Source organism: Lutjanus erythropterus, chromosome 9, assembly GCF_056507025.1.
Source record: "Lutjanus erythropterus isolate fLutEry1 chromosome 9, fLutEry1.hap2, whole genome shotgun sequence".
Lineage (NCBI taxonomy): Eukaryota > Metazoa > Chordata > Actinopteri > Lutjaniformes > Lutjanidae > Lutjanus > Lutjanus erythropterus.
Genome location: NC_139325.1, coordinates 18314261 through 18333620, shown reverse-complemented (window position 1 = coordinate 18333620; position 19360 = coordinate 18314261). Strand labels below are relative to the sequence as shown.

Sequence of the window (19360 nt, the reverse complement as noted above, 5' to 3'; positions counted from 1 at the left end):
CCTACCCCATTCAGTTAAATATTCATGTTGAATGTGAATAAATTAATTTACTTTGTAAGTAATGTAAGTGAAAGTATGGACAGGAAACATGTCTTAAATTGTGTGCATAGTGGTTCTTAGAAGGCCTTGAAACCTGCAGAAACCCTGATTTTATGTTTTGCTCGTAATCTGAAAATGCCGGTCCACACCTCCAACTCCAGGGACAGAACAGCTCCCATCCTGATTAGAGGATAAAAAGAAAGAAGGTAGGTGTGTGAGGTAATGCCCCTGACTCCCAAACAAAGAGCCTTTTCAACAGCAGCCCACTCAATCCTCCAGACTGGAAGAACTGAGTGAAGTGGTCATTTTTGAAAAGCCTGTATCAAACCTGGCCTCAGTCTTAAGGCAGGCTCTTATCATTACGGTTACTATCCTGTGTTTAATAGATGCTGTTTCAACAGATCCCGTTTTGGACTACTAATGAATGATTTACTGTACTGAGTTTGCATCTGCTACAGTTTTGTTATGGCAGTCTGTTCCAAACTGTTACAAACCATCCAGCTGTGGCAGTCAGTACAAGGGCTGACGCTGTTGGAGATTTCTCAATACCAATACCGAGCTCTCACGATTGTAATTTAATCTTCAGTGTAGGAAAATGTGTTTTGAAGCTTTTCTTCTTTGAAAGAAGCTGTGGGGGTCCTGCAGCTTCTGCTCAGTCACGCAGGGCTGTCAATCAATAAAATAAAGCTGACTATCTCAACCATATGTCCCACTTCGACTTTGTTGAGCGACACTGTATGATGTGCGGTAACATGAAGTGGCCCACCCAGAGCTCAAAACCTCCTAGAAATTCCTGAGAATGAAACAAAGACAGGATCAAACTCATGCGTTTTCAATAGAGACCATGTGTGTTATATTTGATGGGTGTAATTGTGTTAGTTTTGGAGTGAGGTGTGTGTTTTTGGTCCTGCTGGCACACACACTGTACAGTGCACACTTCTATATTAATACATGGCTGCCAGATCAGACTTCAGCAGCTTTTGTACCTCTGCAGCTGCAAACCAGTTTATTTGAATAGTTGGATTATTCTGCTGTATGAGACCAGCTCCTGCATGAATTTATCCGTATTCATTCTCACTAATCCATTTGGAGACATTACTTGTTACAGTATAAGCACTGATAAATAGCAAAATAAATTGTGCAGTTATTAAAATAAACCTTCAAGTAATTTGAATTTCAGACGTGCAAATTGATTCATCTGTTCAAGTAGTTTGGCGCTGTATTTTACTGATATGTATCATTTAGTTAAACATGACATAACACATTTCTGTTCCCTGTTTATTTTTTTCCCCACTTCATTCAAGTGTATCTGAGCCAAAGTTTAATTTGATTGTTTGCATGGATATGAAAGACATGAATCCAGAAACTGTATGGTTGAAAAGAAAAACAATAAATACAGGCAGAGAGAAGATTACTTTGGCTACCGCTGCTGCTGAGCCAACAAGCTACAAACACTTTGAATCAGCGGCGGTTTGCAGGAATTCCTCATTTGTGACTCCCACTGCAGGAAACCTGTCTGCAGCTCATGTACACACAGATCAAATGAGCCGCCACACCAGCACAACCTGATTATAGATGGATGGACAAGTGTCTAAGTCTATTTCCTGTAGTAGATCTCATTATGGAAGCAGCCAATGGAAGCAAAAGTCCCCCGAAGCATGTGGTGGTGATGTTGACCAGAGTTTGTAGCTTTAACTTGATTGACATTGTATAGGTGCAGCTTTAGAGGAAATGGGCACATATCCATTACCTCAGCAGATATTAGCGTAACATTGTCATATAATTGAAATTAAACATTCTTTCTACTTTTGTTAAATGTATAAAATGAATTTATATGTCCACTTGTATAAGATTTCCAGTGGTTTATTTGCAGAATATGGCAGAAATGGAATATAATATTCATAAGTATGTTTTCATTAGTGTACAATCACCCAGAAATAAGAATCTTGGTGTTTTTGTTACCTTAGAATGAGCCCAGTGTCTATAGAGAGCACGTGTCCTCTTCCATGGAGGTCACCATGTTGAACCATCATGTTTCTGTTATAGATGCCCAGATTGATCAGACACTGATCAATATCAGCTGATGTAAAATATGTGATTGGGAGAGCAGAATTACTGCTTTCCAGTTGCTGATCATGGAAATTGAAAATGACACAAATTATCGGCGGAGTTTATGGTGTCGCATGCTAATTTATTATCCAAAATGAGAATTTCATCCCCATTATAATTTGTATATCAGTTACTCACCCATGTTGCAATGAGTTGCCTCCATATGAACATAGAATGAATCCAAAACACTATCCAGACTTGCTGATGTTGATGGTGCTCCTGTTTTTAAAATAGCAAAACTGTATCACAAACATTTAATTAAAAACCCTCACACGACTTGCACAGTGTAATCCAAGTCTAATATATCTAGTTGTATGCTTGATACCATGAAGTCTTGTTTTGATCCACTTCTGTTTGCCCTGTTAAAGTTACTGCATATGCTGTTAATACAAACTCAACACTTCCTTTATCAATTTCAAATTAAAAGCCCTCTTGCATTAAGGGACAAAAACTTTAAATTTTTAGCAAGGCTTTTAAAGTTAAACAGGTGCACAAAATGGTTATGGAAACTCGCTGACTTGCAACTCCTCTGTCATTCATAACTGGTGGTAAAATTTGGTATTACCAGTCTGGTTTGGCTTAATATCAAACTAAATACTGCTATACCAGCTGTTATAACAAATGATCAGCATCAGCCAATAGATTATAGACGATTTGCAATCAGGATTAGCAGCAAAAAATATGACAGGGGCATCCCTAGTTTCTATAGTAGCCTAGAAAGGACAAACGCAGCACTGACTCTTGAAGTTATGTTTCCATGGATTTCTCATCCATGTTGCATAAAAATTTAGTTCAAAAGTTAACTTTGAAACACTGAAATCCATTATGTTGTTTTCCACAGGGACCTCCAGGGCCAGTGGGGGAGATTGGCCCTCCTGGACCCTCGGGACCACCTGGTCCTCAGGGACCCAGTGGTCTGTCTATTCAGGGGCCCCCGGTAAGACTTTTCATTGTGTGTGTTTGTGTGTGCATGCTGAAATGCATATTTAATGTTATATTTTCAGGAGTGCAATGGTGCATCTTGGAACTTTCCATAATTACTTGATAATTCCAACATTAAATTTCTGTAAGCATGATTTGGTCTCTAAACTGCTGTTTAACTCTCTGTCTCAAAACAAACAACTGTGGTTCTTATATTGAAGAATGTGTCTTTGATAAAATGCCCCAAAGAGAAACAGTTGTACAAATACAGGTTTTACAGTAAATGCAATCACTGCTACCATAAATTATAATGGAAACATAGTTACAAAGAGTGTACTGGTTGGTATTTCAGTCTCACCTACCTCCAGTAAGGTCATTAATGTATGCAATTAGAAGCAGAGTTAGTACCTGCCACTGTAAATTGACAAATGTTGATGTATGCCTCAAATAGACTTGCAGGCACTTGAAGGATCATGTCCCAAGCACACTGAAGGGGACTTGTGGTGGCCCGGCATCTTATTAAGATAACTGATGTTGGTCTTTCCAGTCCGCTGGTAGCTATCGGTGTGACCACTGGCCCAGCTGAGGTGTAATGATATTGTTTGTTTTACAGGGAGCTGCTGGAGAGAAGGGTGAGAGAGGAGCGATCGGTTCAGCTGGACCAATGGTAAGACAGCACTCGCAAAAAATTGACATAATAGGTGGACACAGAGGTGAAGTGTGTTAGATGACAACATCAGAAAGGACAACCCAGAGGGGCAACTATTTCCCAACCTGCCTGATATGCAGTGCGTTCTCGCTCTGTTTTTGTCCTGACCAAATAAACTGAGTGGTATTGGGCTATAACAAACCCAGCTGTGTATGTGAGACTATATTTATAAATTGTTTTCCTCTGTGTGTATATGTGTGGAGAATACAAATGAGCCATACATACATCTATTATCACTGAGGTGCCATAGACCCTGCAGGCTCACTGAAATTAGACTTGTTGCCCTACAAAGGCATATTTCTATAACTTCAATCCATTTTTCATCATCATTTGATGCTCTTCTGTAATGCTTTATATTACATAAATATACATTAAATATATACATTCTTCTTTGTAAAAGAGGTTATTTTGCTAAATAACTGCTGTTGAAAATACTTTTTTCATGTGAACTCATTTTTGAGGTGGGCAAACAACCTCAAGTGTGGAAATGTAAAAAGACTTATTATTCAGACCATTTAGCGGGGATTAAAACTGCTGCAGCAAGCTTCTGACATGGAAATTTGTTGGTTGACTTGTTCATAAATAATGAATATGTCCGGGTGCCATAGAATGACAAATTCATTCATTTATTAATTTGTACCATCCTAAAGGCAGAGAGCAGTATCTGCACAAACTGTACGGTTAACAGAAAAAGTTTTGAAATGTTCAGTGTGGCTGACACGAAGTTAGTAATGCCTTAATGCCTTTTTTCTGATTATTGCCAAACAACCTATGTAGAATACCTAAAAAAAAACTGTTCTATGACTTTGGTAAAGCAAGAGTAAAAAGCAGTATCTACAAATCAAACTTATGCTGTCATCTGTCTGTTTTATTTTAGTTTGTTTATGAAAATAAACTCTACTGTTCATCATTTACATGGAATTAAATCTATCTCTGTCCTGCTATCATTCTTTCTGCCCTACTGTCAATATTTGGCAGGGTAGCTACTGGCTCATAGAAAATTGAATTACCAAGATGTCACTTCATCAAGATGGATATTATTCATTCATGGATAACAACAAAGGAAAATCATTAAGTGAATTAAGCTGTCTGAGCTAGGCTAGGTCACCATTGCTATCTATAACAGCTAGCTTTCATTTGATGTATCTGTCTAGTAAGCTGTCTGACTGGCTGATTTCATGGAAATTCTACATTTTTTACACATTACAGTTTTAATTAAGAAGAATAACAGTATCAGTACAGTTCTTGTTATTCTTATTTTCTTAAAGGTAAAGTGCCATGATGATGAGTGTTGCAGGGATGACATTTTTGGAGACCAATAGGATTTTTCTATTGCATTTTGGATTAGTGCAGAAAATAAGCTCAACAAAACTTCATGATACTTGCATATTGTTTTCAGCAAGATAATAAGGTCACTATTATGATTTTTTTGTAGAGTAAATACACCAACTACGCCACGGTTGTATGACTTCAACATCACTAGCACTAAGTGATAAGCGTTTGTAACCAACAACCTCTGTAGTCTCATTTAGCCACTTGTTAGCCACCACTCTTTTAAAGACACGTAAAATCTTCAAAATTGGGGTATTTAGTAACATATTTTATATTGTAGAGCAAAACATGAAACTCTCTTCAGCTAGTGTTAATCACAGACCTTATTTCAGCCATCTAACCAAAAACCCATTTAAATAAACCCATTGACTTTGACACAAAGGAACTGGTGCAAAAATGATAACTAATTTCTGGGTCTGAGGACTTGTTCCTGCAGCACTTTGTTGGACAGTTTTATGAAAGAGTGAGAGACCAAGAGATGAGGGGGATATGGTTAAAGCAAGTAGCTGTGTGTGGGGGAACTGTTTTGTTGCTGACACACACACACACACGTGCATGGTGACACAGACACAGAGATGTCTAATGGAATCATTGAGATGTGAATAATCATTACCAGCATCTCCATTATTGGGCAGTGAACCAATCATAGGTAATACTGAATTAATTTAATGGCGTTCTACTCTGAGCTCTGGACAGCAGCGAGGACAGTATCAGTGTTCTTAGTAATTCTGCACCAGGAGATCGTTTTTTTAATTAATCCTCAAGGATTTTGTAAATACATAGCTATAACAATATTTTTATTGACGTATTGCATGCTTACAAAACACACTTGCTGCTGCCATAAACAGTAGCTTTGGTCCACCTCATACTTGCACACCCTCACATCTGTTAGTTATTCTGCTTAGTTACACATCTACTCCGGTTGAAGTTGGGTAGAGCCATGCTGGGAATTATCTAAAATTACCAAACTCAAACCATTAGTAAGAATTTTTATAAACTGTCCTGCCTTCACGTGCACAACAAGAGGATCAATCAAACCCAGTCTACACACACACACACACACACACACACACACACACACACACACACACACACACACACACACACACACACAGAGGAAGACCTGAGAAGAGATCCAATCAGGCTAATTAAGTGAAAAGACCTTTCAGGGTGTACCATGGGTCTTTTAGTTGAGTTTTGGGGCTTGAAGCTCTGCTACTTTATTCCCATTAGACTGGTGTGTTAAATATTAAAGGCATCATTGAGGTAACATAATAAAATGTTATGATGGAAAAAGCTACATTATTTCACAGGAGACTAGATAACACACAGCAAGAGTCACTTTACAATAAATTATTAATGTCCATAATAGTGATATATTATAGTCTGAGTTGTAATATATCTCATAAGGCAGTCTGACTTTTTAACAGCACCAGTACATAGAAAGTTTTGGCTTCCTATGTCACTGAGTGCTCCCTGCCAGATAATTTTCTTAATTCATCTCAATGAGTTTTACTGCTCTGGCCTGTTACCTCATTATCACCACATTTGATCATCAAACTGTAGAGCTTAAATCAAGTGCTCAAAAACAGATATTTTTGCATGTTTCCATTAAGCGTACTACTTTCTTGTAATTTGTTGTAGACGTCGCAGATGATTTATTTGGCTGAATTTACTTGAAGTGATTCTTCAAATTATGTGAAAGTGGAGGAAGTGGGAGCCAGCATTCCTAAAAGCTCTTTCAGCTCCATCTCAGGCCCACACTGAGTCAAAGTGGATCCTGATGCAGCACTATGTGCCTGTTGTGGAGATAGTGCAGGTCTGTCAAATACTTTGGCTTTCATCAAGCTTATGAACTGAAATAGTGTGCTTGCAGAGATGTTATTTCCTTGAGAAACTCCAGTGAGGTTTGATGTTAGCAGGAACCCTTTTATAGACACACACACAGTATTTATCAGGCAGTGTTGTCCATCCCTGTGTTGTCGAGGACCAGGACAAATTAAATGAGATGGTGGATTCCTGTATGGCTCTGAGCCCAGATTCACTAGAGGATGTCACAGAAGTGCTAACCAATCTGACCTACAGCTCAGGTTTGGCTTTGTAATGGATTTTGATAATCCTTATAGATTTTTAAGGAAGAAAAAAGATTATAATTTATTAAAAGGTGAAATGTGCAAGATATGGCCAGAATTTTAGTCTAATATGTTCAAAAAATGGACTAACATTGTCAACTGAATGTGAAGAAGTAACAGCAACATATCTATATTATATCGATATTGTGATAGGAGACTAGATATTGTCTTAGATTTTGGATAGCATCGTATCGTGGTTTGGCAGAAGTATTGTCTTTTATTGGTTGGAAAGGCTGCATTACAGTGAAAGTGATCAGTCATATCCACATTACTGATGGTAATTTATCAAAAAACTTGTTAATATTTTGTGAAAGCACCAACTGTCATCCCTACAATATTGTCACAGTGTCAAGGAATATCCTTACTGAGTTATTTGGTCAAAAACATTGTAATATTTGGTTTTGTTCATATCGCCTAGTCCAGCTTTATATACTTTAGAGAAGAACTTGTGATATTTTATTTGAGTGAAAGTGTATACTGAGATATATATTGTATCAATGCATAGCCTAAGACATATCTAGATAGAATATATAAGACATATCCCACTCCCCTGCATTGTATTTTTTGTGCTTTATAAGCTCTGTGATGACAACCTGTTAAAAGTGTTTTTTTTCTATATAGTGGAATAATCTATTACAACAGTGATCTGTGTAGGGACAAGAAATTTCAGAGGACGAGTGTATAAACTCAATTTAAATTCATTACAACTGGAATTAGCTGTAGTCAGGCTCTCCATGTGGAGCTGACGGTGCAAAAGTTTTGATTTTGAGGGACAGCTCCGGCAGACAGCATAAAGGAACGCTATTATTTTCTTTTACACGCCAGAGCACAACTTGATGCAGTCACTGCTCCCATCTGCCGATCACAGATCATGTCAAGCTGATACATCGATCTGCCATCAAAGCACACTGCGCCGTGAGGGGACGGTCACTTTGTAATGGTTACTTTCATACTTCAGGCTGCTGCTGCATACTATCTTTATTAAATATTCAATAGTAGATTCAGTGGCTGGGTTGTAATGCTGAATAATTACATTGGCATTAATTATGAGACTAAATTTTACAGTGATGATGATAATGACAGTTATATTTACTCTGTTGGACAGGCGTCTATTATACTGTAGTGCTGATGCAGACAAATACAGACAGCTGTAAAGACAATTTGTTGTAATGTCGATGCTTATAATCATGTCTGTGATGATTTCTTTATTTTTTCAGGATTTTTATGCATTTAAAATGGCATGAATCAGTTTCTTTTGTTTTAAGCTTTGTGAGTTGATGACACAACAATTCACCCACTGATTGGAAGTCATACTCAATTCTCTGAATTTCCACCAAATTTCAACCACACCTGTTTAATTTTCAGCAGAAATAAGGAATGAGCAATTACGTGTTCTCATGAGGAGAGAACGAGTCGTATTTGAACCAGCTCACCGAGAGCTGCAACACTTCCTGATGCAGCACTATCTGGCCCTCTCTCTGCCTGCATAGTCCTATTAATAAAAGCAGGCAGTGCTGCCCTGTGCCGCACTATGTTACCGGGTAATAATGTGTTTTGTCAGAGAGAGGAATATGAATGGGTGTGTGTTTGTGTGTGTATGAGTGTGTGTGGCTCAGTGGGGGAATATTGTAGCTTCCAGGGCCCTGTTGTAATATACGAGGGACCACAGAGAATATCACTACTCTAAAACATCAATTACCTCACTCGCTTTCTCCTTCCCTTTTTCTCTTTCTTCCCTCGCTCTTTCTCTCCGTCTCTCACTGCAGTAAATACAGTGTAACCTTGTCATCAGTGTCCCCTCCACCTTTGTTTCAATTTGACAGTGAAAAATGCAGCTGCAATGAAAAGCAAAGAGTGTGTGCATGCATGTGTGTGTTCATGAGTGTTTGTCCATCTTTCTCATCGCGCTCACTTACACTCTGTTTATCACTGTGCATGTTTGGGTGGGTTATCAAGTAATTATTCTTGTTTTTTTCTTACTTAATCTGTTGGACACTAACAAAGTCACAGCTGTGTGTGTGTATGTTGTTCTGCAGTAAAGCAATCCTGAGGCTAATGAGTTGAATCAGAATCACTTGTGCGCTTGGTTCTGCTTGAGGCTCAGATAGGTGTGTGTACTATGGAGGTATCCTTGAATACAGAAACACTTAAACACACTCTACATACTATACACATACTTTATTTCATAGGAGAGTTGAAGATATGACAGGAACGTGGGGGAGAGAGTCGGGGTATGAGGGCAGCAAAGGGCCGTAGGTGGGAATTTGACCCATGGCAGCTGCAGGGGACTCAGTAGATGCTCATACATGCTCTACCAACTGAGCTGACAGGCCACCTTATTTAATGAGAAGTAGCAGGGTCCTATTTTGAGATTAACAAATTGCATGGTACTAGATCAGTGCATAGATTTGTGTACTCACTGATGTCCAGTATCGCAATTTAGGCAGTATCAAAGGCATTTTCCAATACTGGCATCAGTATAGCAGCGACACTAACTGAAACTAACCTATACAAAAACAATTTAAAACCTTTGCATTCGACTAGAAAAGTAAAATTAAACTCTCCCATACTATACATGATTCAAAATTTTCCAAATCTTCGCTTGTTGCAGTGGGTGCAGGAGTGCACTCTTCTAGTTGATATGTGTTATTGATAGCTACTGTAATAATGCATAATGATATATGATTACACACATTATGTAAGGACTTGGTATTTCTTATTAATCACAACTAATCATTCACTATCTCTTTATACACAAGTTAGGGATGCTTCACCTGAGGAGTTATAATTGTTGACTACATTAATGAACTAAAATGTTCTTATCTTATCTGCAGCTCTCACTCTGCTGATAATAAAATTAGACCAAAAAAATGCAAAAAAACCCAAAAAACTAATGGTGGCCAATTGTTGGCAAATTTTCCAAATCGCCCAATTGTTTGTTTGTTCTTTCTAAAAAACAAAAACAAAAAAAAAAGAATCAAGATCACGAAATGCCCAAGGGATGATATATTTTTGTTTGCCAACTCGAAGTTAGCTTTGTTCTGTTTCCCTCCACAAAGGCCCAATAGGATTTTTCCATTGGATTTTGGATTAGTGCAGAAAATAAGCTCTGTGATGAACAAAAGTTTAACACTAACACATTTTGTTCAGTGAGATAATCTTCACTAATGAACACCACTGTTCCAGCAGTAAAAAGCTAATGTTAGGCTAAACAAACTACACCACGGCCACGTGACTTTAGCATCACCCACACTAAACAACCACTGTAGTCTCATTAAGATACTTGTTAGAGACTTTTTAAAGGCTTATAAAATCTTCAAAATTCTCCATTTGGATATTTACCAACAACCTTATCTTACCTTATTTCAGACAAATAAGGAAAAACCCATAAGAAAAACTCACTGACTTCGAGAATATGCTAACTCTGGGTTTTAGGACTAATTCCTGCAGCACTCTATTGAATGCTGCACTGGCTTACTTCCCTGCTCCTTGTGTGCGTGTGTGTGCGCATTGGAGTTTGTAGATACATGTGTGAAAGCAGCAGGAGAGATATTATAGCCGGTGTTGTGGGAGAATGCACATCAGACAACATCTAAACAACGGCACATCATTAATCATACGAGGTCTGTCCCTTGTGACCCCGTCCTGTAATTTGTTGAACCTTTAACAGTGTTAACTGTCCTGTTTTATGAGCTCACCACTAATACTGAAGTGCAGAGATAAATCACCTCAACACTTAATCCATGACTGTATTTTGGAATCGGTCGTGTGCATTGACCTGCAGAGAGGTGGATGAAGGGGAAATGGGGCAGGAGATGGAGCACAGCAGGGCGGCCTGCTGGTAGAGAAACTCTCCTGTACCCAGAGGGTTAGAGGTTGGTTCTTTCCACAAATCACATTTATGTACACTGCTGTCAAAGCATCGCTGAGCAAGACAGGAAAACTTTTTCTGTTTTGACCTTCGGTTAAGTGTGTGTGTTTTAATTATGAGAAAAAAAAGAACTGATCTTAAAAAGAGAGTTCAGATTATTTAAAATGGGATGGGAATGTATGATAATACAATGATTATTGTGTTTTAATACGTGATAATCAGTGGATTAACTACAGTAGATGGTGATCAGCATACCCACAGTTTGGAGAAGCAGCAAGTGTACTGGTATAGGAAGCTAAGCAGTCTACACTATACTTAGAATATTTTCTCTGCTTTACCTTGCCATCAGATATCCTTTTCTGATGGTAAACTGCTGTTATATAAGCCAAATATCGTGTTGGGAGTCAGTGTTGGGATGGTGGTTAAACCTGTTTGTATGTGTTTTGTTTAGGGTGTTCCTGGAAGCCCGGGCTCCCCTGGCAGAGATGGCCCCCCAGGAACAAGGGTAAGAAAATACACTGACATTACCTCTGTTGGTTACTGTTACACGGTGCGCTTCAGTGGTTATTGGTATATTGAGTGTAGTACAGTGATTTTGTGATCCATATATCTGTTCCACTACAGAGAATTAACTGTCATAAAAATTGGATAGTGCAGAAGTTGCAAAGATACAATAGTTGTTGAAGTCTCCTGTGAAAATATTTATGGTACTGTTCCAGCTGTGTGCTGTATCTGAATGTCCAGCTGTGTTTGCCTGCTTGGTTTTATTTCTCTTCATAAGTCTTCCCCTGATCGTAAGGAAACGGTATAGACTACCCAGCTTTTGAACAGAACACTCACAATAGATGAGATCCCATTCATAAAGGTTCTGTGATAGCAGCTGGCTGTAGTCGATGCTGACAGTGGAATCAGGCCTTACAATACCCAACTGGGCTGTAAATACCAAAACAGTAATGCAGCCAGAGTGTAATGTGTCGGCAAGCAGGAAAAGGAGATTTTATCCAAATATGTAATATGATAACAGAAGAGTTTTGTCTTGGCCTGGCTCCTGGCGAGGTGAAACACTCTGCACATAATCCATCTGCTGTCTCTTTGTTGGCTGACAGGGGTTCAGACACTCATCCCCTCAGTGCTAGTTTTCAGAAGAAGTTGTGTAGTTTTCAGACTTGTCATGTGGTTTCCTTCAGGACACTTGTGTACTGGCTGCAGTTTCTTCTCACAGTGCCAGATAGGTTTAAAAGTTCATGAACTTTTTATGGGAAAAGCAATGATTCACACTCTGTTTTGGTTAAATTAAAGGTGCCAATAACAACCATAACATTGTTAAATTACAATCTGTGTTAAATCCTTTAATCGGCGTTCCAGTATTCAGTTTTTTTAAGTTTTTTTTGTTGCTTTGAAGCAGGAATGTGCTGGACCTTTCTGACTGTGGCAACAACCTGAATGCTGAAACCAATTCAATAATTATCCTACAGGGACAGTTAATCCCCAAATCAGAATTATTTGTTTTTCCTCTTAGCTGTAGTGCTGTTTATCTATCTAGATTGTTTTGGTGTAAGTTGCAGAGTTTTGGAGATATCAGCCGTTGAGAGGTCTGCCCTCTCTCCAGTATATTGAATAAATGGAAATCTGCTTGTTATGCTTAAAGCTCCAAAGAATACATCTGAAGAACTCAACAGCAATGTCTCTTTCATGACCCTGACACTCAAGATAATCCACATACCTAGTAAGCAGTTTCTTGTGGGAACTATTTTCTTTCTACAGAACTACAGTCGCCAACTGTATCGCAATACAGAAGGAAGCTTGCATGGACTCTTGGAAGAGAGGTTATAGCAGTGAAAAAGAGGACGCCATTAATGTTTAAATCCCGTGTAAATCACAAGAACAAGCCTCTTGTCCATGAGTAGATGCATGATTCCTTCTGCACAGTGATACGGTTTGTTTTTTTGTTTTTGTTTTGGTGTTTTGAGCCATACAAGCTGAGTGCCTTTTAGTTGTATTTTATTCAAGAGAAGGCAGACATCTCTACTGCAGATATCTACAAAACTTGGGAAACTCACACTAAAACAATCAAGAGAGACAAACAGTCCTACAGGTAACAGGTAAAGTGTGTATTTTTGATTTCGGAGTGAACTGTCCCTTTAAGTACAGTACAGTTTCCCCTTAAGGATATGTTATTTTGAAAGTAATTAGTAAAGTAATTAAACTGTCAAATTTAATCTAGAATCACTCAAATCAGAAGTTTGACCTCTGAGGTAGCCAAGTGGTTAGTTAGACATTTTCAAGCTGCAATTTAAAATGATTTTAGGTATGAAATATTACAAAAAGCTGGGGTGTAATGGGGGAAAACCAAAACAAACTACAACATTGAGCTTCTTGTAGGTGTAAAAGGGGTTTGCTGGTTCTAACATGCTTTGATTAGTTAAACACCATCTGTCTGTCCAACCCTTTCAGTCCAATTGTAAAAAAATTCTAAAAGTGTCCACAAGATGTAAAACAAACAATAACAAATAAATAAAAAACGCTTCACAAGGGGATTCTTTTATAACACAATTAACAAAGCCCTGTTCAGCAGTTTACTGAATCAGGTTCTCCTCAGATTTTCATAATTGTTTCACACTCATGCTGACAGAATACAGTGCATATTTACTAATATAATTATGGAGTACAATCATGTGAAATTACTAATCAGGGGGCAATTTTAGCTGCTATAAAGTGGGAAAGATATCTGCCTTTGCAGCACTAATTATGACAGGCCTCTGACATCCCCTTTTTCATCAGATCTGTTATGTATTTTTATATTTGTATTCGTATACATTTGTATGAATTTACTAGAAAGAAAACTCCATAATGGGTATGTTTGTTGAATCATAAAGAGCGAATTATAATTTAGTTTCCATACACAACAGGAGACATCTCAAGTTAGTGCTTTTATTCTGCAGCGTCTCACTCTGATGTTTCCAGCAGCGTTCACAGGCTGAACTCTTTCTAATGCTTTTTTTTTTCTTTTTCAGCTGATGCATTGAAAGCAGTGGGGAAAGGGTCGCAGTGAATACTGATAAGAATCAATTCACAAGAGGCTATCAATGCAACAGTGATTTCTGCTGTTCATTTGACAGTGATATCAAAAGTAAAATATAACAATTGAACAATAATTATGAGCAAGAAACTATATTCATTCACAATGCTTGTGGTAGTTTTGGGGTTATTCCAGCAACTAGTCTGAATCATCCAGAACAGGGAAAGCAGATAGTCCTTTGTTGATTCACAGTAAAACTTGTCAACATCACACTCGTCCACTGGGCATACAAGCTGTACAGAACTTTTTGTGAGGTGTGTAAAAGCCAAAAAAAGCCTGGCGTAGTGTAAAAAAGAACACAGGTCTGGCCAAGAGTGTACTGCAGCAGCCAGTTAGCTCAGTTAAAACAATAGCACCTGTCTCCTGTGTACTTTATTTGTCTTTATTTCACAGTGAAATGGATCAAGGGAGCTGTAAACCTTTATTTTTTCATTGATGCTTGCTTTATAGAACTTTTCAAAACTTTTTCAACTCGGGACCAAACAGAGCAGATCTAACATCTCCCCTCAAGATACAGGCTCATAAAAACACCCCTGTCATATAGGGACCCCAAAAATACATTTTGGCTCACAACTATATTATTTAAGATATACAGAAGACTTGGAAATTTTCCAGCATTGCAGAGTTGCAGGTCTCATAAAATTCTACTTGCATGTCCAAACTCACCTCATGGCCCTCTGCAAAGAAACTTTAATTTCAATAAAAAGCTCAGTATTGTTAGTAGAGGTTACAGAGACACAACCTGCACTTGGTTTGTAGGTATTTCATCATGCATACAAAAATGTGAATTCGATTAGCCTCACCCCAGTTTTATGGACTATAGGTCAGACCATAAACCTGTTGCAGCCTGGCTCTGAAAATATAACAACATGGATAAATTTTACATGAGTCCGACTCCTTGAGAGTCGGCTGAATTTCAACCTCAAATAGAAAATTTTGATGACGTCTGTATTATAAAACAGCCATTTTTGGGAGTGTTTATAGTGTGACACCGGGCTGACTCTTGTCCCTATGTCACGTCAAATGCTTGTTTGCCTCACACTGGGAAATTTTGTAACTTTTTTTTATCTTTAGCTGGTGATTCTTCTTGTTCCAGCTGTGTTTCTGCTCCGTTTGAAAGGATTTCAAAGTAAAAAGTGTGTGTGACACTGGGAGACTTGAATATTAGGAGGAACTAAGGCCTCCTCCAGAGTCCCATTAGTGGGTTTGCCAGGGCGAGTGTTTACTGTGTGACACCAGAGTGACTCTCGCAGAGGAGCTTTCTGATGTCACAGACTGGCAAAGCTTTTCAGAGACGCAGAAAAAAGAAAGACTGTATATGTGTTTGGAAAGTAAAGATCCTCATAAGAGTTTAACTAAGCTTGATTCTTTAACTGTTGTTGGGAGGATTTAGGATGTTACTCCGCAGGGGAATTTCTTGCTCCAACATGTGCTCTCTCTCTCTCTTTGTCTTACCGAATGGGATTAGAAGAAGGGTACAGGCAATGCATAATACAAGTAAAGAATAGGTAACACTTTATTTGAAGCATTAGGGGTGTAATGATACATTGATCGGAATTGATATATTGATTCAGTTTTCAACAATTTCTTTTTTTTTTTGTAATTATCTTTTTATTTGGAAAAGACATCAATTTTGTTTACAAATACTTTACAGTTTTTATAACTCTCTTTTCCAGTTTTCCTTCTTACAGTCCTCTGCATATGTACAAAAAAAAAAAAAAAAAAAAAGTAAATGTCACAGTCCTCCTGTGCTGAAACTCAATCATTAGTAGTCTATCAGTCCTTCACTTCCAAAGATGAAAATTTGAGTGAATCTCATAAACCATTCATCTTTATAACTTCAATCATGCTCATCTGTGTTCTCCCACATAACAACAAGTAATCCTAAAACCCTATGAATTTCTACCTTACTCTGTCAGCCATCGGGTGAACCATTTTCATACACATGCCCAACTCTTATTCCCAGGAATGGTAACTATGTACAACCAAACTGAAGGGAGCTTACATTTCTATAATTTTCTCAATGAAAGGAGGAAAGGAGTTTGAAACATTAATGGAGTTACACAAAGTCTGCTCTCATTGGGGTTATAAATTCAATCCATTTGCACCAAATTTGGTAGAATTTGTCTTTTTGAGCCTTCAAAGAGTAAGTAGGTTTTTCCATCTTAAATATTTCCAAAATTACACCCTGCCAATCTTCCACTGTAGGTGGTGTTGTACTTAGCCACTTTCTGGTAATAGATTTTTTACTTGCAGCCAAAAGTGCCTGCAGCAGCTTTGTATCCCTCCTCTGTTTCAGACACACAACATGGCCCAAATAAAGCGTCTCTATATTCATGGGTAGATGAATTTTGAATACCGTACACAATATTTTATGGATACCCTTCCAGTATGAACTCAGTTTAGGACATGCCCAAAATATGTGCGAGTGGTTTGCCTCCACTGACCCACATTGTCTCCAACATATAGAACTTTTAGTATTATATTTTTCCTGGTGTGGGGTCTTAAAAAATCTTACTACTTACCACTTCATAGAATTAGTTGAGGACCACTGAAAGCTGCATATCTCTCCCCAAGCCTCCTCCGAGTTTTCAACAATTTCAACCAAGAACCGGCAACACTTTATTTGAACGGGTGTTAACCTGGAATACATAAGAAAAAACTATTTTTATCAACCTATGCTATTTTATTAAAATGTTTAGCACACTGTATTCTCAGCTGTGTGAGTCTCAGTTTTTACCCAAATGTATTGCTTTTTAATTAATGACTTCTACCCTTCCTTACACATGTTAAACTGAGTACCATGTTGAAAGGGCATCAGGCTCAGTATGTGACCACAAAGTAACTTCAGACATCCAAGTTAAAATGAAAGGATTAGCTGAACCTCAGGTTAAGCTGTTTTCCAGGAGTTCATCTTCCAAAATATGTATAAATAACACTGAATTGGTTCAATTTGAATGGGCCGTAAATACTGAGCTACAACAAAGCCATCATCATGTTATTATATATCGTGTCATTATGTGTCCGTAGGTATGAATGTGTTCTCTACAAACCACAGCATCATGGAGAAGACATTAAAAGAGATGGTTTTAAAACACCTTGAGGCAAATAAAATATAGATTGTGAAAACCCAAAAGTCAGGAGGAATCCACCTGTGTTTTGTAAAGTCTGTCTAAAAGTCAAACCAAACATAAAGGTTTGATTGGAGGCAGTTGTTGGCAGACTAGAGGCAGAGGTCGAACAGCTACCAGTAGGCATAGCAGATGCATCAGCTACTGGGTTTGGTTTCCGTCAGCAGCCTGTATGTTAATTGTGTTAGAGAATAACTGTGTCACTGTTGGTTTAGTCTGGAGACTTACAGGAAATTCCTCAGGCAATTTAGGAAGGGCTTGTGCAAAAAAAGTTCAACCTACAATTATGAAAGTGCACCGTATATTTAATATACTGAGTGTTCATCTGTGTCTCTCAGGGTCTGCCTGGTAACAGTGGACCACAGGGACGACAAGGACCTCCTGGACCCGTGGTAAGTCTTTTTTTCTTATTATTATTTGCATAATATTGTCTGTCACATGACACTGATACATGGGCTGCACTCACAGCTTCCTGTTCAGTGTCGGGTAATGTCGGTTAGACTATTGCCATGCCTACATACAAACTATGAAATTGTACAGGCTTTTCAAATCACACAGACTCACCCAACAAATCATCTCTGTAGCTGATTAATTTTTTCATGATGATGTTTCATTAACACATGAATCGTACATCTGACATGCAGGGTTTCTTACACTAGTGCTCCACTTTGAGGCAGACAAGGCAGCAGAAAAAAAGAGCCCTTTTCATTTTATTTTTCTGAAAATGTTTTGAGATGCTTAAAGAGAAAAAAGAATATTTATCGAACCCAAATTTTTGTGTCCGTTTCTTAAAATAAGGTGCTGTATTTTTTGTGTTTTTTTAAGTAATCCAGAAGTTCAAATTACATTATTTATCCATTAGATTACATTACAAATTACAAAAAAATGTATGTAATTTCTATTCAGTAGCTGGCTATATTTCAAAGTAATCTGACCCTACCCTGTCCTCCGGTAACAGCCATAGGCAGCAGTAGTTGTGTCGTGGTGGAGATTTGGCAAAGTTTTGACAGAAAGAGTTGCTTTTTTGAAAATGTGATCAAATAACTGAGTACTTGAATTATAAAATGTGTTACATTACTTGGTACGACAAGCCCCACCACTGTTCCTGTTACCTTCCTCCTCCATCTCAGTCTCTTTCTGTCATTGCCTGTCTGTCTGTCTGTCAGGGATCCCCGGGAGCACCAGGAGCTCCAGGACCTGGTGGGTCAGCAGGGCTTCAGGGAGATCAAGGACTTCCTGTGAGTGAAAACATTTCATTTTGTAAAGACTGATGTGAAAAAAAGTGATTCTGAGCTTCAGATACACATGCAACATAGTATTTACTGTGTATGCTGGGAAAACAGTTTTGTGTGTGACACAGTAACACAATTATTTTGATAGTGTGTCCTGACCTGAACCTCATTACCTTTGGTTTAGTAACTTTAAATGCATGCCTGGTTTACCCTGTTCCTAAGAGGCTTGTGGTGTTGACTGTGAGCCATTCTCACGCATTATCCCTCCCCTCAGGAGAGTTTGATATTTCTTCTTTTTGTCCGTCCTGTTCCACTTTGTGATCTCTCCTCTGCTAACTGGAAGCAGCTTGTTAGTACTGGACTCAATCCTCATAATAACACATGTATCATCTAGCTCTAAGTTAGTTTTGCTAATACAGCTTATCTATTTAAAATATCCAGAGACAAATCCTGTGCACTTACAGCACAAGGTGACTTTTTAAAGGGATAGTCCAGATAATTTGAAGTAGGGCTGAATGAGGTATTATTGATAGTCAGTGCATTAGCTACAGTAGATGTAGGTTGGCCCGCCCCCACTTGGAGAAACAGAGCTAAGCAATGTACTGCTGTGGACAGGTTCAGAAGCAGAAAAGTCCACCCCCCCGCTTTTGTGTTATAAAACTCCTGTGTTCTTTGAGGTAAAATTACTGATTTTTCCAATGGAGTCTAGTTGGTTTGGAGCGGCGGTTTCCCATCAGAAAGGCCTGTCTGATGGCAAGGCAAAGCAGTGAAAAATTTCACACACTTATGCACTTAACTGATTTTT

General features: G+C 38.3%; 1 protein-coding gene across 1 annotated transcript in view; it reads left to right on the top strand.

Moving 5' to 3' along the window:
- Positions 1 to 19360, top strand: part of col14a1a (collagen, type XIV, alpha 1a) — a 170744-nt gene that overhangs the window by 132753 nt on the left and 18631 nt on the right. Inside the window, exons 37-41 of the mRNA XM_084726318.1 lie at positions 2990 to 3085; positions 3683 to 3736; positions 11565 to 11618; positions 17662 to 17715; positions 18490 to 18561. Of these exons, the coding sequence (XP_084582444.1) occupies positions 2990 to 3085; positions 3683 to 3736; positions 11565 to 11618; positions 17662 to 17715; positions 18490 to 18561 (330 nt within the window). The remainder of the gene's footprint in view (positions 1 to 2989; positions 3086 to 3682; positions 3737 to 11564; positions 11619 to 17661; positions 17716 to 18489; positions 18562 to 19360) is intronic.